We start from the raw sequence: 27,180 nt of genomic DNA on the forward strand, positions 1-27,180 counted from the left end.
AACTGGGGTCTCCTGCCCAGCAAAAGTCGAGCAGCCGGCGCGTGCGCATAGCTGTGCCAGGATTTGAGACGCTGACTGCGCTTCTGCCTTAAGTCAAAGTGAGCACTTTTCATTATTTTTCATCCTCCCCCTGAGCTATAGCTTAGACAAGTGCAAACACGGGACCCCTTTTCAACCCCGCTGCAAACTAATATTAAGGCGATTCGCACTTTCTTTTCAACGTATACGATTATGAGGTCGTCAGCTCGGATTATGAAGACACGCACACGAGTGGAGGACTGACAGTGCCATCACTGCCGATTAATGGCATCATTTAAAAACTGCATTTTGTGTTTCCTTGTGTTATATTTGACTAATGGTAAAATGTGTTTGATGATCAGAAACATTTTGTGTGACAAACATGCAAAAGAATAAGAAATCAGGAAGGGGGCAAATAGTTTTTCACACCACTGTATGTTGTTGTTGCTGTACATCACATTCTGCATGTTTCAGGTGCAATATGTCTGCCATGTCAACACACATTATAATAACTAATAACGGCGTGGCGATATGTATTATTAGATGTTCTAGTCGTTATTTAGGAGGTATTGCTACATTTCCCGATTTGATCGAGGGTCATCATTTCACAGTTTCTCCGAAATGCTGTGTATGCATGAATCATAGTTGACTTAAATATACACATGTTCCCCCATTAGGTTTACTTTTATAAGTCCTGACTTTTGCGTGGAAAGTTTCGTCTGTGTACAGTCCACACGCACCTGTGAGTCACATTGACTGTTAATTTTCCAAACACCGCCTCAGTCGGTTTCCACGTTGACTTTTCATTGTTCTTTGCGGTTCCGGCTGCTTTTTTATATATAATCCACCAAGTCACCCGACCGGGGTGGGGGGTTTACAAAGGGCAGGGATGAAATCAGTGCGAGCGTATGACCCGCACGTACTGGGAATTTCTCATTCGTGGGGAACAATTGCAAGACCTGGTCTCCATCACGAATGGGGTTCAACGGCTTACCCACGCCTCCCCGCGCCGGGTAGACACACGTTGATCCATTCAGTGTAGTGCGGGTGCAGTACTGGACATACAAGTGCATCACAGACCTGTTAATGCTCAATCTCACGTGGCTGAAAGCCACTTGTCCATCTAAGAATTTGGACGCCGACCGCTGTTATGTCGTGTAGCTATTTAGTAGGCGGGAGTCTCATTCGTTTTCGGAATTAACCAGCCAAATCACTCCACCAACTAAGAACTGCCATGCACCAACACCCACAGAATCGAGAAGGAGCTATCAATCTGTCAATCCTCTCCATGTCCGGGCCGGGTGAGGTTTCCTGTGTTGAGTCAAAGTTTCAGCTTTGTAACATACTCCCCCCTGAACCCAAAGACTTTGGTTACCCAGTTGGCTGCCTGTTGCGGGGCCTGCATTGGTGAAGCAGGTGAGACGGTAATGAAACAGAGGCACAGGGCTTATTGGTTTTTAAAGACTGCTTCCTTCATTGGGCTTTAACCAATGCACGGAACGAACCAACACACAATCGTCCGTGCGGCGCTCAGGCGTGGAGGGTGGAACGGGAGGAGAGGAGAAGGACGTTCACTCCGCTCCCTCCGTCATGCTTGTCTGCTGATTTCTCGTTCAGTATGCACTGCATGCTCATGTGCCCACCTCCAACTCGTCACTTGAGTCGTTGTCGTCTTTGTACAGTCCAGATGCACCTGTGACTCACGTAGACTTTTAATTGCTCTGTGCGGTTTTGGCTGCCTTTCTATATATAATCCACCAAGACACCCGACCACGGTGGTAGCGAGGTGGGAGGGGGGTGTGAACAAAGTGCAAGAGCATCTAAGAAGACGCATGTTTGTGGCGGATGCGAATTGCTGTATGTAGCGTCGGTGCACGCGGTCGTGCGTCGTAACCGAAAAGTCATTTTTTAAAGACTGCTCACTTTATTCTGTTTTAACCTCAGTTGTAAAGGAATGTTTTAAGGATCCCATGGGATACCCCTCGCAAACAGTTTTACACGCTGCATATGGCGATTCACCTCCGCGAGAAACATGCCTCTATTAAGAGTCAACGTGGGTCGGAGCAGCATGTGACCTCTACGACAGACGAATATAAATGACGCCGGTTTTTCTGTGTCGTCGCGTCCGAGTTGGTGGGCGTGGCTCTGTGAGTTGTCGTCGTATCCAATGGTCTTGGAGTTGGTGGGCGCGCGACATAGGTGTCTCACTTGTCGGCGGCTTAGTGAATCCACGCCCCTTCCGGCGTGCTTTCCATGGTTGTCTTGCCTTAGTGAATTATATACAGTATATAGATAGTTTTGGCCACTATATTTCAAAAAATACTAGAAGCTATAAAGAACTGAAATTAAAAAACATTGATAAAGGTTATATATATCAGAATTATTTTTATTTAAAAAATTCATGTTCTTTAGGACACTTGTACAATAAGAAAAAATGTGAATTTATGACTAAAGTCAGGATATACTTGGCTTCTTTGCAACTTTAAAGAACTGTCTGGATGATATCAAATTAAAACAAAAAATATATCACCAGTTCAGAAAGAAGTATGCAGTTTTAAAAGCTGCTTATTGAGCAATCAGTCCTTTGGAAGTAAAGCTGTTTTGTAAATGATTCCATATTAAGTACAAAATCTGATCTGTGTCTTTTCATTGAAGCCTAGTAAATCTGAGACTGTTCCCCTAGCTGAGCCGTCACCACATGGATACACATTCCTTCATAAATCTAGAGATTCTGGACGAGGAGAAGGCCTTGGAGTAATTGTTTGTGACAAAATGCAAATCACTTCTAAAAATGTAGGTGACTTCAGATCCTTTGAAGCATTCATTTTAAATATTAAAATAGATTCCAACACAATTGTAGTGCTAGTCTATAGACCACCAGGGCCATATTCATTGCTCATAACTGAATATTGCAACCTTTTATCTGATTTGGCTATAAATTATGATCATGTAGTATTGATAGGGGATTTTAATGAACACATTAATTTGCAGACTGACACTTTTTAGCAAATGTACTCAGTAGGATTTTCTCATATTATCTATGGTTCAACTCAGTCATAACCACACATTATATTTAATTATAACTTACAAAGTTGAAATTCAAAATTTATATATTACTTCATTATTTTCCTATCACTACTTAATTACATTTGATTTAGTTCTGCCCTTACAAATACAGGCACTGTAATTCTGCTTCAAAATTTATAGATACCTTGAGTAAGTCAAGTGCAATTGTAGAAAACCATTTAGATCAATTAACATCAAATGTAAACGAAAAACAATTTAGATCAGTTAATATCACATTATAATGTGACCTTGAGAGATGCTCTGGGCACAGTAGTGCCCCTTAAAACAAAAGTGATCAAAGCACATAGAAACTCACCCTAGTTTAATGAGAGTACTTGAGCGCTTAAATTAGTGTCAAAAACTGGAGCACAAATGGAGAACAACAAAGATACAGGTCTTTCAAATTGCATGGACAGAGAGTGTTAAAAAATATAAAAAATATATATTTAAAGCTTGCTCAGGCTACTATTCTAAAATAACAGATAATAATAATAATCCTTGGGTACTATTTACAACAGTAGCTACTTTAACAATGGGAATACATATAGAGTGCAAAACACCAACAGATATTAGCAGACTTTATGAACTTCTTTAATGAGAAAATTAAAAATATAACATCCCAGATCTCAGCATCACAGTGCAAACCATATACTAGCTTGGCAGACCTTGTCTCACATTGCATTCAACACTTTAGAAATTTTAATCCTGTGACAAAACAGGAGGTTTTAACTTTAATTTCTAAAATGAAACCTACTCCTTGTTCCCTAGAGCCAGTGCCAACAAAACTAGTAAAGAGTACAATGGATGTTATTGCAGCACCTATACTTAACATCATTAATAGTTCATTATTGCATGGCACAGTACCTGATACACTAAAAGTGTCAGTCATCAAATCATTATTTAAAAAGTCAGACCTAGCCCCACGTGTACTTAATAACTATAGACCAATTTCAAATTTCCCCTTTCTCTCCAAAATACTTTAAAAAGTAGTCACCAATCGGCTTCAGACAAACCTTATGCATCATAATTTATTTGCAAAATTCCAATCTGGCTTCCGCACTCGTCATAGTACAGAAACGGCATTAACACGTATTGTAAATGACATTCTGATATCCTCTGATGAAGGAAACTCCACTGTAATTATGTTTTTAGACTTAAGCGCAGCATTTGACACCACTGACCATTCTATTCTATTTTATAGCCTGATTGCTCACCTACCTTTTACTAAGGTGTGTTTGTCAGTTGGAGAAGATCGAGCTAAAACTCTCAACTTTGGCCAGATTTTGTCAATCCGCTCCTGTTCTATCTGTAGTACATTAACAAAACAAAAAGAAAAAAAAATGTTAAAAATTATTGCGTTTAAAACAAAAAATATATATATACCTTTTTAACACTCTGGAAGAAAAACAAACTATTCAGTTAAACCTTGGGTTTTTAACCTCAGTGAAATCTTTTCTTCCTCTTTTTGGCTTTTCACATACTCCATTCTCTAACTTCAGTACAGTTTCTTGGACAAGAGGTTGACTTGCTTGGTTGAGTTACAGTATCCTAAGCTAGGATCAATTCTGATAAAAGTTATACACTCATTAGCACCTAATACAGTTTGTAAGCGTCCATCATTATACAATTTAAATATGTTTTTCATATTTCATTATACCCTGTTTATATAAAAATACACCTTGATGATATAGACATATCAAAAATTAATTCCTGTGCTCTTGAATAATGTATTAACATTAAAACTAAAAGATCACCCATTTAATTTTATAACTAAACAGAAGGATATGAAATATTTAACATAAAGGAAACATATTTATAACAAAGAAAGCATTAAGATTAGCAGTAATTATTAAATAAAAAAGTCTATGACAGTCATAAAATATAGGCATTAGGCATAGTTCAAGGCGATGGAAATGATAGCCTCTTCAAGTGGGGAGCTGAAGGTGACCTTTAAATTTCACAAAAAAGCTGCCAGTAGCGTTCCTACATATATATCAGGTTGGACTTATTTAAAATTCACCACAATATATATCAGCTCTAATTTTATTTATTTAAAATGTATTATATTATTTATATAGATATAAAATTGACTCCATATATATTGAATTAAACTCTATATATAAACAATTACTACATACATATGATATTTCACTTTATATTCAAATGTCTCTCTATAAACATAGTGACACTTGTCACTATAATGACACTTTTTATTGGCTAACTAAAAAGATTAGAATATCCTAGCTTTCGAGGCAACTCAGGCCCCTTCTTCAGGCAATTGTCATTTTGCTTGACTTGTCACTACATTCATAATGGCTAACAAGATACAACACCCTAATACTATCTCCATAAACATGAAACATTTTGACCTGTCATCATCATTTTCAGTCTTCAATATCTAAAGTGAGGCTACTTAGTATTGGAACTCATTTTAGTCAGGCCATGGGTAAAGATATCAGATCACTTTATAACTTTTAAAATTTTTATAAAGAAATTACAAAAAATTATGCAAATTACTCCATTTATTCCATTTCAGTAGTAGGTACCAAGTGTTCTTCTTGTGTGTTGCTTGAAATACAGCCTATGTAAAAACATTCATTGGTTTATTGAACCAAAACAGTATATTAAAGTTATAAAAAACTGGTTACTACACTGTGGAGCTGAGAACCCAATGACTGCTAAAACCCAGACATGCTGGAGCACCTGGACAAGTTAACAGGTAGTGGACAGAGAGCATCTCCGCTAACAAAGAAAGATGGAGAGAGAGAAAGTGCCCTAATATAGCAACGTTCACATCTCCAATATATATATGGGGTCCCGCAGCTCAGCTGTACTAAATGATTCTGTAATACAAGTTAATTATAAAGTATGGTTTTTGTCAGCATTGGTTTTTGCTCTTGTTATGTTTGATTTATTTCCATTATGGTATTAGGTGGCACTGTGAGTGGACCTTTCAACAAGGCATTTCCTAGCATTGATCCTGATCCGTCCATCCTGGTCTACCTAATTGCTCACTGCTGACCACAGTTGGAGAAGCACATAAACAAATAACATAAAATAGCATAGCACAGCATAATATAACATAACATTCTCAAACATACTTAATCTAGCATTGCACCAATACTGATAACCAATCTGTACAGTTTTACAAGAACTCTCACCTCTCCTTTCTCGTTTCTGATTCGTCGGTTGAACTCCTTGCCTTCAAGACACAGGAACTCTTCTCCAGCTTGGATTATTCCACACTTAGCTGCAATAGCTCTGGCAGTGTTGATGTTGTCTCCTGTTACCATGCGCACTGTGATTCCTGCACGCTGACACTTCCGAATGGCTTCCGGCACCTTAAGTAAAATTACAAAAACATGCCTTTATATCTATCTATCTAAACAAACAATATTAACACACTTTATCTTTTGTTTTATACTGTTTAAATCTGATTATAATATTTATGCTGTGCTGAGCTAAAAGTTATACAAGGTTACCCCAATTCCACCCTTGAAGAACTATACCTGGTTATGAATTCATACCAGTGTGTTCCTGAGGTATATGCTAGTTCTTATTTTTAATAAAACTTTGCATTAGAATCAGAAATATAATTATTAAATACCTTTTTCTGGTCTCTTTTTAAAATATGTTTTCCCTTTTCACTTTCCTTTTCCTCTTTGTTTTAGTAACTCATATAAAAAGGTCTGCACAAGTGAATATTAATCTGTATTGAGTTTCAGCACTATGCTTCTTGTAACATATTTTATCTTTTGTATGAGTGGGTTAAGATAAACATTTACAGTACATACACCAAAGGTTTTAAGAGCAAAATGGGAAAACCATTTTAAAGGAGACTTAGTATTCCATAAGCATCAGGGCTTATTCAATTTACTTTTATGAAATGGGTTGGACCAGAGATAAGTGTGTTCTGTCTTTAACTGAAAGTTGGAAAAAAAAAACCTTAACACGTCTGCTTTCAAAAATAACAGCTGTGTTTTCCAGCATTGCCCAGGTTTTATTTAATTTAATTGTAAAATTTACTCTATACTCGTATGAGCTTGAAACATGCAGTTTTCCATGAGAAAAGCAACTTGACCAAAGATTCCTGGCTGCAAAACCTAAGCTCACTAAGAAAATGTTTTACCAGTTTGCTGAAAATTAGTGGAAAACTTAATGAACATATTGTAAGCTGGCAAGTCAGTTGGGCAAAACAAAAAAAGAACTAGGAGATGAAATCTTTATCCTGCAGCCAGCTGGTGTTTAACAAAGCCCAATATATAAATCAAAATCAAAGTCTTAGAGAATCAGGCCAAAAATTAGTCAAACCAACAAAAAAACTAAATAAAAAAACAACAACTTCACCAATGTTTTGAGAAGTAATTCACAAACATGGATACTGTGTCCCATGTGCAACTGGTTTAAATAGTGTCACTCTGATGACTTCACATGGTGTGATTTCAGAGGGTGTGTACTTAGCAATTGACATTCACATCATAGCAACAGAGGCACAACATGGTAGTGCTCAAAGGAAAAACAACACAACTACCCAAGGTTTGAACCTGTGGAAAATCAGCAGCATATCATTGCACTACTGGAATTTCTTTGCAACTGGGGTCCTTACCAGTCCCTCTATGATAAAATAATCTCTCCTGCTGCCTGCACTCTTAAAAAAGCAATATGCTTCAATTCTTTTCAGTTATGAATGATATGCACCTGCCTAGAAGGTTGGAGAGTTAACAAGTGGCTTCTAGCTAGTCCTACAGGATATCACTCTTACAAGTCATCTTAATTCTTCTGAGCTGGGGCCATGTATAGTACTTACCCACTCACCAAGGAACTGTTGTGTTTTTGTGTCAGCTATCCTTTGCCAAACACTCTCTTTTTCTGATACTTTCAGGGCATTTTCTGTGCCCTCAAAGCCTACTATATCTCTTCTTTCATTGGCATGTAGAGATCCAAATAGCAAATACAGTACTTTAAGCAACAGTGATCACAACACGGTAAACTCTGACATCTTCTTTAAAAATATACAAATGTATACCAAATCAAAGACACATATAGTAATGTGATAAAAGCAGATTATATGGGGAAGTATCTACAAAACATGGAATGGGAAAGCAGAAGCTCCACAACTACAGTATAAATGATAGATCATGTTATTTCTGAGATTTTTGGTTGCACAGGCTCAGAATAATTTTATTCCTAAAACCAATGAAACAAAATAATTAAACTAATAAACCAAATGGATAAACAAGGGCATTACTTAAAAAGTGAAAGTGAAAAGACCACTGTACAAGAAAACTCTAAAACATCCAAATAATTCTGACTTATCCTGAGTAATATTGGACACCATATCAAGAGATCAAAAAAAGCATTCAAAAGCAGAACTAAAAAAAATTGCCAGTGAAGCCAAAACAAACAGCAAGCAATCTCAGAGTACTACCCCATCAAAAAGACAAGAGAAGAGAATTCAAAAAACCTTATTAGGGACACAAAATGAGAACTCATTGAAAATGAGTACCTATATGAAAATAATATATTAAATAACAGCCAGCATGGGTTATGAATAGATCTTGCCAAACCGATCTTTTAGTTTTTTTTGAACAGGCAACTGAAATAGCTTACAAAAGTAAAGTACAACATACAGTGCCCTCCATAATGTTTGGGACAAAGACACTTTTTTCCTTGATTTACCCATCTATGCCACAATAAAAATATTACAAATTAAATAATCCAGATGTGCACGTTGCAGACTTTAATTTAAGGGTATATGCACACATTTCGGTCAAACCATGCAAATATTACAACACTTTTTATACATGGTCCTCTCATTTCAAGACACCATAATGTTTGTGGAGAAGTAGGGATGCACCGAAATGAAATTCTTGGCCGAAGCCGAAGCCGAATAATAATGAAATGCTTGGCCGAAGGCCGAATACCGAACGCGGTGTTTCACATTTTTTTCCATTTATTTTGGCAATTTTTTCACCATTACAATAATTAAATAGTAAAAATTTGCTTTTTACTATTTTGTGTTGCTTTTCAGAGAAATAAATCAAATAACAAAAATACAATTTCAAAATATTTATTTAACACTGAACATTTTTTTTTAACATTCCAGCAGATATACAAACAAAGCACAATATAATTTAAAATAAATAAATTAGTAAAATAAAAAAATATTTTTATTTGGCCATCTTTGAAGCCCCCCTTCTTGAATAGCCTATGTTAGGCCTATAACTGACTGCTGAAAGAATGTAACTCTGTATGTCTACAACAACAAATGTGCATTGAATAGTGCAAAAATGTGGATGAACGCACAACAAATGAATAACTGTCCTAGACATAAGCCTACTTAGCCTACTTCTTCAGGAAAAGTGGCAGGTTCTTCTTTATGAAAAGTAGCTTCTCTGCTTTCTCACATGAAAGTCGGTTCCTCTTCTCATCGATGACATGAGATGCAGCACTAAACAGTCTCTCGCTGTCGGTGCGTGTGCATGGAGCAGACAAGTACCTGCAGAATAGTTGAAATTTTTATTGCAGTTTTCTGACAGTTGCTCATTTCAAAACGAACAATGTCTTCAAGATAATGAAATGGTTGAAACCCAGTGTAGGCCTACTATTTTACTACACTGAAAATAGTTAAATTTTCACAAAATACATAATATAAAATATAGGTAGTAACACTACCATTTACAAACATTTACATTTACAATGTTTCCTTTTGTTAACCTTATTGCATTAACTAACAATGAGCAATACATTTGTTATGGTATTTATTAATCTTCGTTAATGTAAGATAATAAAAAATATTTAGTTCATGTTAGTATAAGTGCATTAACAATTTTAACAAATAGGCCTACCACTTTTGATACTTTTTAATTCAAAAATTAAAAATGTGATACTTAGTTTTAATACTGTATTAGTAAATGTTAACATTAAGATTAATAAATGCTTTTAATAAGGGTTTTTCATTGTTAGTTAATGTTAAAAATAGAAACTACTTATAAAGTGTTACCATAATCCAAAATATAAATAAAATCTTAAATTAATTTCCCATAGAAGTAGCCTACCTGCGTGCCATCTGCGCCAGGTCGGGAAAGCGGCCTTGATTGGTCCTCCAAAATTCGAGAGGGTTATTGCTCCTGGGGATGGGGACTTCTGAGAGATAACCATCTAACTGTTGAGCGGCTGAGCTTGTCCTCTGTCTTGTAAATGGGTTATTCTCTTGGAGGATCTCATCGAACATGTCAGACAGCGAGACTGTGCGCGGCTCATGTGTAGTACGAGTCCGTTTACTCTCTGTGCTGTTTTCATCTCCTGCACTGTGCATCACCTGACCGTCTCCATCACCTAGCGGCTTTCCCAAATCCAACTCGGCCTGGATCATTTCTCGTGTGCGCAGCTTTTTCCCCACATCCAAGTAATGATCTTTATATCGTGGATCAAGTATGGCGTTATTTCAGTGCCACTATTCTGAGCGCACGTAAAAAAATATTGCAAGTGCAAGTGTTGCATTTTGAGGAGAAATTTATTTTGAGCGTACAAAAGCTGAATTTGAGTGAACAAAATTCATTGCTGCGTGCAAAAAATGTATTTCAGTGTTTGCACTTATCCATATACACACACACAATAGCACCCCTCTCGCTCAGTTTTTTCATTTGCGCTTGCTGCAATGTGTTGCTTGCGCTCACAACATTCTCTGCTGCAAGCGCTCAACTCTCTGTACACCGTTATAAGTGTGCCACAAAACCAACCAATCACAGACTTGGTTTCAAAAATTCTGATTGGCTCTTACGGTCTCCAATCAGCTCGCTAGCTGCTGCATTCCGGAAACAGTCCGAAATGTAGCTAAATCCAGCTAAACTCAATTAAACCCCAATTTGCGGATAATATCTTTAATTATTTTATTTTAAAATATATTATTTGTTAAGACTATCGTTGGTGTAGTATAATGTAGTTGCATACTGTGGTGTAGTATTATTGGAGCCATTATTTGATTCTGCCATCTCTTCTTTGGCTGCAGAGTAAATCAAAACTCCCTCTATCTGCAAGAAGCGAGGCTGAGTGGACAGTGTTTCCGGTGTCCGGAATGCAGCAGCTTGCGAGCTGATTGGAGACCGTAAGAGCCAATCAGAATTTTTGAAACCAAGTCTGTGATTGGTTGGTTTTGTGGCACACTTATAACGGTGTACAGAGAGTTGAGCGCTCGCAGCAGAGAATGTTGTGAGCTAGCAACACATTGCGAGCAAGCGCAAATGAAAAACTGAGCGAGAGGGGGTGCTATTGTGTGTGTGTATATGGATAAGCGCAAACACTGAAATACATTTTTTGCACGCAGCAATGAATTTTGTTCACTCAAATTTAGCTTTTGTACGCTCAAAATAAATTTCTCTTCAAAATGCAACACTTGCACTTGCAATATTTTTTTACGTGTGCTCAGAATAGTGGCACTGAAATAACGCCATAATCAAGCACAGTCGCGATGCAGTACAGGGGTTCTGAGTCCGCCTGACTAAATCGTGTGCTGACAGCTTCCAAGAGCACATTTTTAGTTGTTTTAACTCCGTGGTCTGTTTCAGCTTCTTTGTTTAAAAGACGCTTTAGTGCTGCAAGTAAAGGTATGCCGTCTGCCACAGATGCATCAGATGAGCTTATCTCTTTTGTTATCTGCTCAAAGGGGGCGAGAAGAGAGAGAACGTTCTCGATTAACACCCACTGGTATGCGGTGAATGTCGCGGGCAGATCATGATCTGCTATGTATGTAGCCAAGACTCGCTTTTGCGCAAAAAGGCTTTCCAGCATATAATATGTACTGTTCCACCTTGTGCTCACATCTTGTTGGAAACGTTTTTGTGGCGTTCCGAACTGTTCTTGGATAGATTGTAGGCGCGCATAGGCAAGCGGTGAATGTTTAAAATGGCCAACAATTTTCCTGCCTATCGCTATCACATCTGCTATACTGCGCTGACTCAACAATCCCTCGTTGACCGCCATTTGAATTGTGTTTGCCATACACCGTATGCCTTTCAGATCACTATCTTCCATGGCTTTAGCCAAATTTCTTGCGTTGTCACTGACTACTGTGGAAGACGAATGTTCTCTTCGTTCCCTTGTACTAATTCATGTCTGAGAAGTAAGCTTTACAAAACCATGTAATAGCATGCTTTGTTTTAGCAAACAGAAAAATGTTTGTGCAAAGGACTCAAGGTCTGAGCATTCCACACATGAGTCTGCCTTATCACGTTTTCCCTTAGCTTACATCTGAACGCCATAACAAAAGGAGCCAAGAAATCAAGTTGCACAAGGGGTGTTGAAGGGGCTAAAGGTTTGTGTATAATAAATGTGTTGACTGTTACATTTTATAATGATATTAAATTACGCATTCTAGGGGAATAAAACTGGACCCCACCCAACAGACGGGGTTCAGAAGAGCCCTGACGCTGTCATGTATATTTGATTGTCTGCTTTACTGAAACTCTTCTCACCGTGACTCTGAAAATAAAGCTGCTTTATAACCGCACCTGCTGTCGGGTCTGAGATTTCGTCCACACTACTGCATGCACTTTAGATCGGTTGATACGCCAAGTGTCAAGCATGTTGGCGAACGCCTCGGATATGGCTACAGCTGTATGGGACTCTATAAACTCTTGTGAGTGAAGCACAATCTTTTGTAGCTTGAAATCTGTGTCGATCCACTGCGCAGTTAAACTCAACATACTGGTGGGGCTCACATCCGAGCTCCAAATATCAGTCGTGAAGCTGAGGGCTGCAATATCCGTAGCCAAGAGCTCATGGACGTGAGTTGAAACGATGTTATACATCTCAGGTAAGTACACGTCTGAGAAATGCCGTCTACTAGGCATGGTGTAACGGGGCTCAATATGGTCTATAAGCCTGCGAAATCCAACATCCTCTACAACAGAGAATGGTTGATCATCCAATGCGATGAATTCCATTATCCTTTTAGTAATACCTTTAGCTTTGGCACTGTCATTGGCAAACTTTTTTGCCTTTTCTAAGAAGTCAGCCACAGATGGAGTGGGTGTCCTAGGACTGGGAGGAGCTACTTTCCTTTTCGCTGCTGCTGTTGCCGTAGCCGCCGCCGTGTCTTTCTCGTACTCTGCATGATGTTCGGGGTGTCTTGATTTTAAGTGATAAATTAAACTTGAAGTGCTGTTCGTTTTTGCAGATGCACCCCCTCTGGACAATTCAGCAGAACAGTGTCTGCAAACGGCCGTTTTTGCCTCTTTTTTTGACGCTTTAAAGTGCTTCCACACTGCTGACATTTTGCTGCATAACGCGCGCCTCTCACTCTACGCGGATTACTATTTGATCGCGTCATTAAAAACGTCATTGTTCAGCAAAATTTATTCGGCCTTTTTACTTATTTGGCCGAGCACCGAAAGTGCTTTTTTTGGCTATTTTCGGCCGAATAATTTCGGTTGCCGAACATTCGGTGCATCCCTGTGGAGAAGTGGCATTACAGCTGTTAGTGATTACTCAGGAGCGATTCACTTCTTCATTAATGCAGGCATAAAAAACCTAGGCTTGCTTCTATCTACAGACTATCTTTGCAGTCTGTAGTTGCCATTGTTCAACATGATGACAAAAGATTTCCAATTAAAGTAATAGAAGCTATTATTAAAGAAGATATTATGAGGCTGAAAGCCAAGAATAAAACATTACAGACATCAGTAAAACCTTAGGATTAACTGAATCAACTGTCTGGAATATCTTTAAGAAGAGTGAATGTAATTTTGAGCTCAGTTATTGCAATGGGACTGGTAGGCCCATTGCTGATGACAAAAGAATCCTCACTATGTTAAAGAAAAAGCCCCAAATGCCTGTCTGACTGAACAGAAGCAGTCTTCAGGAGGCAGAAGTGAATGTGTCAGAGATGACAAGTCACAAAAGACTTCAGGAACAGAAATACAGAGGCCACACTGCACAACCCAAACCAATATTTATCTGCAAAAAATGGATGACCAGATTACAATTTGTAAAAAGTACTTTAATGAGGCTGCAGGATTCTGGAAAAAGGAGTTGTGGACAAATGAGACAAATTAGAACCTGTATCAGAGTGATGACATTATCAAAATAGGGAGGCAAAAATGAACTGCCCAAGATCCAAGGCATACCACCTCATCTGTTAAATGTGGTGGTGGGGTGATATGGCTTTGGCATGTATGGCTGCCACAGGTACTGGCACACTTATCTTCACTGATGATGTAACTGCTGACTGCAGTCATATAATAAATTCTGAGGTGTACAGAAACATCTTATCTGCTCAAGTTCCAGTAAATGCCTTCAAACACATTGGGCGGCGCTTCATCCTACAGCACAATAATGATCCCAAACAGACTGCTGAGGAAACACAGTTTTTCAAAGCTAAAAAATGTAAACTTCTTGAATGGCCAAGCTAATCATCCAAATTAAACTCAATTGAGAAAACGTATGGGGACAAGCCCCTGAAAAAAACAGGACCTGAAGAGAGTGGCATTAGAGGCTTGGCAGCATCACCAAAGAAGATAATCACACCTGGTGATGTCCATGAATCATAGACTTCAGTCATTGCATGCAAGGGATACACAAAAAAGTACTAAATATGACTGCTTTAATATGCCTACCATTGCTATGTCCCAAACATTATGGTGCCCTGAAATAGGGGGGACAGTGTAGAAAAAGTGTTCTGAAATGTATACAAATACCCTTAAATTGAAGTCTGCATAGTGCACTTTAATCACATCTCAATTGTTTGATTTGTTTTTTTTTTAAATGTAGAGAAGAAGGGTAACTCAAGGAGAAATGTGTCTTTGTCCCAAACAAAATGGAAGACACTGTAGTTGAAGCAGAAAACTGGACAACTTTTAAGAAGTTATCCAGATGAGAAAATGGGACATTTTAACTATCAGCTAAGCAAACAAGCCAATGGACTGAATGGTTTCACACACAAACACACTCCTGAACAAAGTCCATATTTTCTGCTGATGGCAAATAAATTAAAAACATAAACCCTGTAATAAGTCCTCCAGAAAACACTATCTTTGTCTTACTGTGATTATAATTACCCAAACACACAGAAATCTTACAAGTAAAACCAGACAATTGAAGAACAAGATATACAAATCCAGAAAGGAACTGTAATCCTTAAGGGGAGAACTGTAGTATATTTCAAACAGAAAGAAAGGCACCTTTTTAAGTTTACACCATTGTCTTTTTAAAACTGTTTTTTTGATTTTATGATACTCATTTACGTGTTTTGTAGTTTCCTTGAATATCACTATGTTATAGATTCACCACAAAGATAATAATCATCATAACAATACTAATTATTTTTTAATTAGTAGGAGGAGAAAAAGGAAGAAAATACAAGATAGGTTGTTGAGCCTGCAAAACAAAATTGTTGCCTCATCAAAACAATATCAACTAATATGTACAAATTAGTTAGCTTTAGTTGTGCTCTGAAGATTTTATCTTACACTGACATGATCTGTCATGCTGCTAATTTTATCAGACAAAAAGCAAGTTTTATATTGCTAAGTATGAATACAGCAGGACTTTAGTAAAAACATGGCAGAGAATCATACTCAGGTATAAAATGGTTTACAGAGGGAACTGAGAAAACAGTTGTTATAGCTTGCATCATTAGAAAATTAAACATGGTATGACCACCAGAGGGCACCTTAGACACCCAAATCTTAGATGCAACTGCACCAAAAACTGTTCTGGGTTCAAAAGACTAGTTTTATTTTCCTTTTATACCCTTAAAATAAACTTGTATTCAATATCCACACTATAAACACAATTATTCACAATATTTTTGATTCTCTTTCTCCACTCCTTCCAGACACACTTTATCCTTCTCCTATAGACTCTGACTCTCTTGGGTGAAGTGAAGGGACCTTTTAATTTGAACACAGGATTACTTCTGCCACATCTGCACTGTAACCAGAAAGTAGTTCCCTCCATCTGCTTCCACTAGTGGCACCAAAGTTGCTCAGCAGGGCTGCCCTGTAGGTGTCCAAACGGGAAACATTCAGGAGGGATGCTGCCACCCAGGAGGCAGACTCCATCTATCCTTCTGCTAACATGACTTACCAGCTGGAAAAGATACTATTGACCAACCCCGCCAAGATGCCTGTTCACTGGCATCCTACTTTACAGTATGGTGAATATTGGGCTGAGATAGATTTAATCAATATGCCAGATGTGTTTAATTTATATTGGTAGTTAACAGCTAAAACCTATCGCACTTTCTCAATGAGTCAGAAGTTGGATCCACCTAGTATTCACTAAAGGATGTACAGAACATAATCCTAAATGGTAGCACTACACTAGCAGCCATCTATAAATAAAATGTTGTTTTTGAAAGCAATACCTCAGGTCGAACTGGGTCTTCAATGCCCACCACAGCAATACAAATCAGATCTGAAACAATTTCATTCTCATTATCCCAGTCGGGTTCAGGAACACTAGGAAAATCACGGTAGGCAATGCAGATTGTTCGCAGTCCATCACATGCCATTGGCTCTATCACTTTTTTCACCATCTCATCTCGATCACGTGGACGGAAGCTCCTTGCCTCCCCATTGCTGTTCAAAATACTGGAGCATCTTGGGAAAGTAGAGAAGGACAAAGCAAATGTTAGTCATTGATATTAAATGGTAATTTGTTTTAAAGATGGGAGTAAACAAAACACTTCAAACAATAAATTACAAAGTAGGTTCTGAGAAAAATTAAATATTTCTCATTGTTAACTGCTGTGAAAAGTAACTTGGAATCATTAGATAGATAGATAGATAGATAGATAGATAGATAGATAGATAGATAGATAGATAGATAGATAGATAGATAGATAGATAGATAGATAGATAGATACTTTATTAAGTCCCAAGGGGAAATTCACATAATGCAGCAGCAGTATACTGATACAAAAAACAATATTAAATTAAAGAGTAATAAAAATGCATGGAAAAGCAGATAATAACTTTGAATAATGTTAGCATTTACTCCCCCAGGTGGAACTGAAGAGTCACATAGTGTGGGGGAGGAACAATCTCCTCAGTCTGTCAGTGGAGCAAGACAGTGACAGCAGTCTGTCACTGAAGCTATTCCTCTGCCTGGAGATGACACTGTTCAGTGGATGCAGTGAATTCTCCATGATTGACAGGAGTTTGCTTAGTGCCCGTCGCTCTGCCGCAGATGTCAAACTGTCCAGTTTCATTCCTACAATAGATTACCCAAAACTGCTGCTTTTAAATTGACTTCTAAGTAACTTGTTCAATGTTTCAATTGTTGTATGAGTGTACATATACATTTTAACATTTGTTCATCATTTATTGTTAGCCTTTTTTTAGGTTGGGATCCCATATCCTTGTTTAGTAACTTACATTAAAAGAATAGCTGGTAATCATTGCAATTGTGTTTTGTTTAGTTTTAAATACAACTGTCCTGAATCTTCTTAAACTCTCTTTTCTTAGGTTGAGAATCCTTTTTTCAGATTTTGTTCATGGCTCATACCATGCAGTTCTAAGTGTCTGTAGCAAATTGTATGTTAATTATATATTTATTCACCAAACAGGCACAATGTATTTGGCAAGTCCTTAAAAGTGTATTACATATATTAAGTACTACTTCGCATCACTTTTCCTCATACATCGTATGATCTAACTTTGCATCTTATTAGCCTTCCAAAGACATATTTGCATTTTCTGGGTATCAATGATGAGTACTAGGGCTCCCAAAATGTTTTCATAAAGAGATATTTTAAGCCAAAACCACATCAGTGTGTAATTATACCCAAGATCTTATGTTTTAATTAAAAATATATTTACACATTTACAGTGCATCTGGAAAGTATTCATAGCGCATCACTTTTTCCAAATTTTGTTATGTTACAGCCTTATTCCAAAATGGATTGAATTCATTTTTTTCCTCAGAATTCTACACACAACACCCCATAATGACAACGTGAAAAAAGTTTACTTGAGGTTTTTGCAAATTTATTAAAAATAAAAAAATTGAGAAAGCACATGTACATAAGTATTCACAGCCTTTGCCATGAAGCTCAAAGTTGAGCTCAGGTGCATCCTGTTTCCCCTGATCATCCTTGAGATGTTTCTGCAGCTTAATTGGAGTCCACCTGTGGTAAGTTCAGTTGATTGGACTTGATTTGGAAAGGCACACATCTGTCTATATAAGGTCCCACAGTTGACAGTTCATGTCAGAGCAAAAACTAAGCATGAAGTCAAAGGAATTGTCTGTAGACCTCCAAGACAGGATTGTCTAAAGGGACAAATCTGGGGAAGGTTACAGAAAAATTTCTGCTGCTTTGAAGGTCCCAATGAGCACAGTGTCCTCCATCATTCGTAAGTGGAAGAAGATCGAAACCACCAGGACTCTTCCTAGAGCTGGTCGGCCATCTAAACTGAGCGATCGGGGAATAAGGGCCTTAGTCAGAGAGGTGACCAAGAACCCGATGGTCATTTTGTCAGAGTTCCAGAAGTCCTCTGTGGAGAGAGGAGAACCTTCCAGAAGGACAACCATCTCTGCAGCAATCCACCAATCAGGTCTATATGTTAGAGTGGCGAGACGGAAGCCACTCCTTAGTAAAAGGCACATGGCAGCCTGCCTGGAGTTTGCCAAAAGGCACCTGAAGGACTCTCAGACCATGAGAAACAAAATTATCTGGTCTGATGAGAGAAAGATTTAACTCTTTGGTGTGAATGCCAGGCGTCACGTTTGGAGGAAACCAGGCACCGCTCATCACCAGGTCAATACCATCCCTACAGTGAAGCATGGTGGTGGCAGCATCATGCTGTGGGGATGTTTTTCAGCAGCAGGAACTGGGAGACTAGTTGGGATAAAGGGAAAGATGACTGCAGCAATGTACAGAGACATCCTAGATGAAAACCTGCTCCAGAGCGCTCTTGACCTCAGACTGGGGCGATGGTTCATCATTCAGCAGGACAACGACCTTAAGCACACAGCCAAGATATCAAAGGAGTGGCTTCAGGACAACTCTGTGAATGTCCTTGAGTGGCCCAGCAAAAGCCCAGAGTTGAATCTGATTGAACATCTCTGGAGAGATCTTAAATTGGCTGTGCACCGATGTTTCCCATCCAACCTGATGGATCTTGAGAGGTGCTGCAAAGAGGAATGGGCGAAACTGGCCAAGGATAGGTGTGCCAAGCTTGTGGCATCATATTCAAAAAGACTTGAGGCTGCAATTGCTGTCAAAGGTGCACTGACAAAGTATTGAGCAAAGGCTGTGAATACTTATGTACATGTGATTTCTCAGTTTTTTTATTTTTAATAAATTTGCAAAAACCTCAAGTAAACTTTTTTCACGTCATTATGGGGTGTTGTGTGTAGAATTCTGAGGACAAAAATGAATTTAATCCATTTTGGAATAAGGCTGTAACATAACAAAATTTGGAAAAAGTGATGCGCTGTGAATACTTTCCGGATGCACTGCATGAAATCTAGAGCAGTGGTTCCTATACTTGGTCCTGGCAACCCACTTTGGGTGCAGGTTTTTGCTCCAACCAACTTCTATTTTTAATTGGATTCCTAGCTTAATTAAGTGAAAAGTTATTTCACCATTTCTATTCTATATTTTTGGGGTCAATGTAGAAATTTCAAAACTAAGTAAATTGTTATTAAAATGTGATAAGCAGTTATATAAGTATAATAAAGTTGTGTTTTCTTTTTACTTTTTAAAAATATTTTCATCTTGATTTTCTTTCTGCTTTTCCAGGTGTTCTGGTTATTTAAATCTATTATTTCCTAATTAGTGTGTCTGACACTAAAGTAGTTGCAGCCTTTCATCATTCAATTTTGTGCCCAGGTGTCTGCTAATTAATGCCATCATGTCAATTCTAAAACCTTACAGAATGATCTAGTAAGTCCAGAGAATTATTTAATTTTTTTTTACTATTTAAAAATAAATAAAATCACAAACAAGGAAAAAGAACAGTAGAAACAGTATGTTTGATGTTCAAATGGACATTGCCAGCTAACTCTGGATCCTAGTAGAAAATTGTATTAATATGGGCAATGTTGAACAAGGATGTGATTATAGGTATGGCCTGATTAATCTGAATTTGAGTAGTAAATTGTTAGATTTTCTTTCCTAGACTTTAAATATGAATAACAAAGAATATGGTGCTAAAAAAAAGTGTTACTAATGAATGCTTTGGTATAAAAGTGAGTGATCGACTTTGTAGCTGCATCTTTTGATTTGAGACCGTTATGTTCTGAACTGTCATGTAATAAGAAGTATTAAAATGTCAAATAATTACCAAACATCTTCTAAACAGATCTATAAAATCAAATAAGGAAACCCCTGGTGTGCATGCCATGGGAGGTGTGGAAGATGCTTCCTGCTGCCACTTAATAAACAGAAAAATTCCAGAACTGATGGAAAGATTATGTCCTGGTGTAATGGTGAGGGTCCTGCTACATGCGTCTCAAACCCAACACCGTCGGTAATGTAACCAGATGAACTGGCAAATGGGGACAAATCAAACTGAGCAAGGGGATGATGCAAAAGGTGCATGTGCTTTTATTTGTACAAAAACAAATCCAAACAGTGTCCAAAGTGCAGTGACTAAAACACATAAATAATCCAGAAAAACGATGAAAGGTGGAGGTTTAAATCCCAAATAAATAAATAAATCTATTAAAACGACGTTAAAAACAACAGGCTGGAAACTGTCCTCTTTTAAAACCCGGTGCCTTCTTCATTTTACACGACCTACAGCAGTGCAGTCGCCCTACCTACAGGTGCAGCTGCCTTCCACTCTGGTCCAGTAGATTCCTGAGAACTGCCTCCGTACAGCTCCCGCGGGACCGAAACTCGGCTTTCCCAGTTACCAGGGCGTTCACGTTGAGGCTTCAACCTCCTAAGCCTCCAACTCCTACTGCCACCGCCTTCTGCGGCAAGCCGTCCTTTACTCCCGGTCACTCCTGCTCCTTTAAAGCACTCAGCAAGAGCGACCATTTCTTTCTGCCCTGAGTGTCGATCAAACACTTCTTCCGGGCTCTCATATCAGCTGCCTGCATCCACTGCATTCACCAGTGAGCCTGCTCTCGCTCGCACTGTCTGTCAGCTTCCTGCCTTCTCTCCTTCTTAACCAACATCCATCCATCCATATCTCTCTCTCTCTCTCTCTCTCTTTCTCTTTCTTTCTCTCCATCTTTTCTTTCCTTTTATTCTCTTCCGTACTTGCAGTTCTCCTATTTATAATGGAGACATGACACAGATGCGGCGATTGGCAGCTCACAGCATCAATTACAGACATGGGCGATCACGCACCTGTGCATTTTAGTGCGGAAACACCCATGCCCGTATCGCACCCAGGAACTGCTCCAGCCACACTACCTCACCCCCTCCTTAAGCCGCGACAATGAGTTAAAAAAAAAAAAAATCCCTTTCGTTTGGAGCCGTAGACCTGCTATACCACACCTGGGCGGGCGCATCAGGTGGTTCCACAGAAGGTGACAGAAAATGTCAGGGTAGATAAGGAAGTCTGTTAAATGCTTTTTAGGAAAAAGAGTATCAAAATTTAGAGATAAAATTTGTCAAGATCTGAATGTGCTGTAGTTAGTTAACTAAGCCTACATATCTGTGGACCTTTTAATTACACTGTAAAAAATAAATCTTGCCTGTGTGAAAAATATTAATAAAAAATAGCTAACTATACGCAAAATAATCATTACCTTATTTAATAAAAATGGGTTTTGCTCCTTTTCTTGATTATTTAATTCTAATTCAATAAAAAAATCAGAATATTGTTAACTTATTTTTCTTAAAATAAAACTTTTTTATAACTTCTAAGTAAAAAACTATACTGTGAATTGAACACATTTAAGTTAAGTTAAATTTAATGACGGCACTTCCTCTCACATCGAAATGTAATTACATGGTACTTCCTATCACGTCGATTTCTTGGTCTTTACAACAACGCATTCAGCTGTAACGCTTATCCATAAGCTATTTTACTACGAATGTGTAAGTATAAAGCATATTAATTCTGTAATGAATAACTAGTATTTCATTTCATATAGTTACAGACGTAAGCATTTGTTGTTCTCACGAAACCTTTCCCGTCACGTGGGAAACATGGCGGACGAGGTAGCGTCTTTCTAACAATTTACCTCGTTAGTTTGCTTTAAAAAGCAAGCACATTTCTCGGATAGTTACGTATGTTTTTTTTATCATTTAAAACTTTTATTTTACACAGAAAAGATAAGTTTGAGAACGATATGGCGTTTGTTCTAAACTACGACCTGTAAACAATATAAAAGACGTTTACCTAACCGTCACGGTATTATCCATCCATCCATTTTCTAACCCGCTGAATCCGAATACAGGGTCACGGGGGTCTGCTGGAGCCAATCCCAGCCAACACAGGGCACAAGGCAGGAACCAATTCTGGGCAGAGTGCCAACCCACCGCAGGACACACACAAACACACCCACACACCAAGCACACACTAGAGCCAATTTAGAGTCACCAATCCACCTAACCTGCATGTCTTTGGATTGTGGGAGGAAACCGGAGCGCCCGGAGGAAACCCACGCAGACACAGGGAGAACATGCAAACTCCACGCAGGGAGGACCCGGGAAGCGAACCGGGTCCCCTAACTGCGAGGCAGTAGCGCTACCACTGCGCCACCGTGCCGCCCACGGTATTATCCATCCATCCATTTTCCAACCCGCTGAATCCGAATACAGGGTCACGGGGGTCTGCTGGAGCCAATCCCAGCCAACACAGGGCACAAGGCAGGAACCAATCCTGGGCAGGGTGTCAACCCACTGCAGGACACACACAAACACACCCACGGGCCAATTTGGAACCGCCAATCCACCTAACATGCATGTCTTCGGATTGTGGGAGGAAACCGGAGCGCCCGGAGGAAACCCACGCAGACACGGGGAGAACATGCAACTCCACGCAGGGAGGACCCGGGAAGCGCACTGCGCCACCGTGCCGCCCTCACGGTATTATTTGACTTATTATTTAATTAGTGTTTTACATAGGCAATGTATTTTCTGGTTCATTTTTTAATACTGTGATTTATCTAGCGATGTTTGGTTTCCTATATCCTATTTTATTTCAGGATTTTCGCTATCGCATACTGAAAAATAGTGAAAAGGCGGCCATTCATTTAAGAGGAAATGTTCTGTAAATGCAGAAAGTGTTTGAAGAGTGGCACCTGTTGCAGGATTTCACTCTTTCATTCTCTGTTTCTTTCCCGTATACCACTCATTCCTGGGACATTATTTGATTGAGATATACTTTTTGAAGAAAGTTTAAAAAAAGAAAAGAAAATTTTCATTGACATTTGAATGTCAGTAATTCAGTACAAATTATCCTTAGACATTTGATTTAATTTTCCTTTGAAAATATAACTCTGTTGTTGTGACTATCTGTGTATGTTCAAATAAATAAAGATATATGGATTTTTAGCATGTATTTGTTATACAGTGTACAGTCATTACTGTCCAGCATTGCATACTCACTTTTTTTGAGTACTGCAATTAAAATGAAAATCGGAGTAAAATGAAACCATTTTTGCCACTACTTATATTTAATCAAACTCATTTATTTTAGGTAAATTTGAGTTAATTAATAAATTAAGTTTACTCAATAGTGCAGTATATTAAATCTACTCAAAAATATTGCTTGTAATTTGTTGCCTTATTTTTTTATGTAATTTTAATGCATTATTTTTTACAGTGTAGTAGTATTGCATTTCATAATTTTTGCTAATTTCCCCAAGTCAGCTTTTTTCTGTTGCCTAATGTTCTTAATGGAGAACTAAGTTTTAAGTTTAACACAATTTAAGAAACTATCTCTTGAGTTGTATTGGAAATGGCATATTGTGTGTAATCCTAAAGGGAAAAGCTGTAGTAAATCCAAACGGAAAGAAAAGGTTACAGCGTGTTTTGTGACTCCCCATGGACCCCCTTCTGGAACATCCTCTTGCTATTAAAATATTGAAAGAAACTATTTGAGTTGACTTTTGTATCTTCAGCTATATTCTTCCTTAACAGCCGTATGTATTTTTAATATTCTTTTAAACTTTTGCTCTATTGTGCTTCAAAACCCCGGCTTAATGCTTGAGCACTATACATGTCATATAACTTTTTCATCTACAATCGCTACCTAACCAAAATTGGGGTACAGTGATCCCTCGCTGTATCATGCTTCGACTTTTGCGGCTTCACTCCATCGCGGATTTTAAATGTAAGTATATCTAAATATATATCATGGATTTTTCGCTGGTTCACGGATTTCTGCGGACAATGGGTCTTTTAATTTATGGTACATGCTTCCTCAGTTTGTTTGCCCAGTTGATTTCATACAAGGAATGCTATTGGCAGATGGCTTAGAAGCTACCCAATCAGAGCATGTATTACGTATTAAATAAAACTCCTCAATGATACACAATATGCTTCCCGCACGGTGCTTGGTTGTTTGCTTTTCTCTGTCTCTCTCACTCTCTCTGACGTTCTCTGCACCTGACAGAGGGGGTGTGAGCAGAGGGGCTGTTTGCCTAGAGGATAAGGACCCTCCTCTAAAAAATGCTGAAAGACTACCTTCACACTGCTCCATTCTTTGCGGCCGCTTTATCACGGTGCTTCGGCATACTTAAAAGCCCAACAGCACATATTGATTTTTTGATTGTTTGCTTTTTCCCTTCTTTGCGGCCTCTTTATCGCGGTGCTTCAGCATACTTAAAAGCCCAACAGCACGTATTGATTTTTTGATTGTTTGCTTTTCTCTCGCGCTCTCTCTCTCTGACATTCTCAGCTCCTGACACGCATTCCTTTGAAGAGGAAGATATGTTTGCATTCTTTTAATTGTGAGAAAGAACTGTCATCTCTGTCTTGTCATGGAGCATAGTTTAAACTTTTGACTAAAGGGTGTTATTTCATGTCTAGAGGGCTCTAATAATGTTAACAGTGTGGGAGAGTTTATAGGGGCGTAAAATATATAAAAATAACCATACAAACATATGGTTTCTACTTCGTGGATTTTCACCTATCGCGGGGGGTTCTGGAACGCAACCCCCGCAATTGAGGAGGGATTACTGTATTTACAATTTTTTATTACATCTATGAATTTATGTTCCTGAACTTAAACATTTATTGGCCTTTCCCAATTTATGTTAAATTAATGAAACTATGTCCCTGCTAATACAGTTTGTTCTATATTGGCTTTTTTTAAATATAAAATTCTATTATGTTACTATTGCCTGCATTTGGAATTGAGTAGTCTGTAACAGACTTTCAAAGTGCTTCTATGCATGTGCCTTTCCAAACTAAATTGACTAAGCTTAACAAATGAAAAGGCACTTCATAACTTTTATACCTATACTTTGTTTTACTAAAGATACATTTACAACCTAATGACTACTGGGTTGTACTTACTTTGTCACACATACATCTGCAAGACTATTTTAATTAAATAAATAACGGCTCAGAAAATTCTGTCAGGTGTTCTTTGCTTACCTAATTTTAGGACTGCGCAAGGACTACATGATTGTTAATTAGTTCCTCAAATAAAAAACAACAGAATTCAAAGAGGATGACCTTACTTTTTCAAACAAAATTTTATTATTTTTTCAAATTGCAAAGTAAATAATTATTAGTGCAAGAATTTTGTTTAACTGAAATTGAGCTGAGATTGTAAAAAAAGTTGTTGAAAGAATATCAGATTTTTGTTTAACTTGAGATAAATCAGAGGTAAAACTTAATGGGGACCATGAAATTCTGAATTACTGAAGAATACAGGTTTGTATTGAATCTAATTTTTTTTGATATTTAGAGGATGTTGTGAACTTAGGTTCTTAATACTTTTATTTCAGTTTAGGTCTTCACACAATATAAATGTCTGGGACAATCCCAAGGATAAAGTTCAACTGTAGCATTGATCCTGACAAATTTGCCTCTTTTTTTTACTTAGTTGGGATAAAATTCCTCATTCCTGAGGTGTCAGCTGTTTTTAGTAAATAGCTCACAGAAAAAAAAAAAAACAACCAAGATGTTCCTTTTAAAATACTGCAGCATTATATGTCTCAATTCTTTTTTAATTTCCAGTTTAAACGTGGGGAACCACATTGACTATTTTATATAAGTGTAAATTTAAATAAGTAATTTAATAGTTACTATTACTGTTAACTAGGGGGCTCTGCCCCCTGCTCGCTTCGCTCGCCCACCCCCGTGTTTTGTTTACTGGATATGCAATACAATTTATTTTTTGTATAGCCCCAAACCACACAAGAAGTGCCACAATGGGCTTTAAAAGGCCCTGCCTCCTGACAGCCCCCCAGCCTTGACCCTCTAAGAAGACAAGGAAAAACTCCAAAAAAAAACCCTTGTAGGGAAAAAATCGGAGAAATCTTGGGAAAGGCAGTTCAAAGAGAGACCCCTTTTCAAGTAGGTTGGGCGTGCATTGAGTGTCAAAATGAATGGGGTCAATACAGTACAATATATAGAACAGAATAAATCCTCAATACAGTATAAAAATAATAATTCTAGAAGTACAGATTAGAATTTCACATTAGATTATATCACATAATATGATTTGGATTTTTTTTAAGTCCTGGAGACCTCATTCATCAAGCTGCCTCCCCCATTTGTTCATTCCACAGCTGAAATAGCGCTAATCCGATGAAAGGACACCTCTTTCTCATGATCCTGCGATCCTCCACCAGGGATGACTTTACCTTAGGCAGGCAATATACAATTTAAAGAGATTAATATTTTTTGGGAATTGTTACATAGGCATTATTTTCACTTTTAACTTAAAAATTTTTGTAAAAACAATACTTGTCCTTTATTTTCGGCCCAGTGTGTAGTTACATCTCTTCCTCGCCAGACATATAACGCTGCTTGCGTTGTAAAGAGAGGGGCAGCTGAACGTACGCTAAGGATATGCCGTTGCATCATCTGCTGTCTTCCTGTTGTTGGCAATCTGCACGTTTTGCATGTCGCTGTTGTAAGAGCTGGGAGCACATGATGCTTGTCTGACAGATGCAATCCAACAGCTACTAGGGTTAGATGTCTGTGGAGTTGCTTTAAATGATGGCTCA

General features: G+C 38.2%; 2 protein-coding genes across 12 annotated transcripts in view; both read right to left on the reverse strand.

Annotated features, from left to right (window-relative positions):
* Window positions 1-27,180, reverse strand: part of atp2b3b (ATPase plasma membrane Ca2+ transporting 3b) — a 577,105-nt gene that overhangs the window by 113,343 nt on the left and 436,582 nt on the right. For all 11 annotated transcript variants that reach the window (XM_039774297.1, XM_039774295.1, XM_039774293.1 and 8 more), the window contains 3 exons: window positions 16,451-16,685; window positions 6,246-6,425; window positions 4,303-4,390 (listed from right to left, as the gene is read on the reverse strand). In XM_039774297.1, coding sequence (XP_039630231.1) covers window positions 4,303-4,390; window positions 6,246-6,425; window positions 16,451-16,685 — 503 coding nt within the window. The remainder of the gene's footprint in view (window positions 1-4,302; window positions 4,391-6,245; window positions 6,426-16,450; window positions 16,686-27,180) is intronic.
* LOC120542126 (zinc finger BED domain-containing protein 4-like) lies at window positions 9,231-10,512 on the reverse strand. Its single transcript, XM_039774305.1, has 2 exons — window positions 10,143-10,512; window positions 9,231-9,583 (listed from the first exon to the last, which is right to left on the reverse strand). Exons 1-2 carry the CDS (start codon window positions 10,457-10,459, stop codon window positions 9,430-9,432), a joined length of 471 nt encoding a protein of 156 aa, XP_039630239.1. The 5' UTR covers window positions 10,460-10,512; the 3' UTR covers window positions 9,231-9,429.

Source organism: Polypterus senegalus, chromosome 13, assembly GCF_016835505.1.
Source record: "Polypterus senegalus isolate Bchr_013 chromosome 13, ASM1683550v1, whole genome shotgun sequence".
NCBI classification, from domain to species: Eukaryota; Metazoa; Chordata; class Cladistia; order Polypteriformes; family Polypteridae; genus Polypterus; species Polypterus senegalus.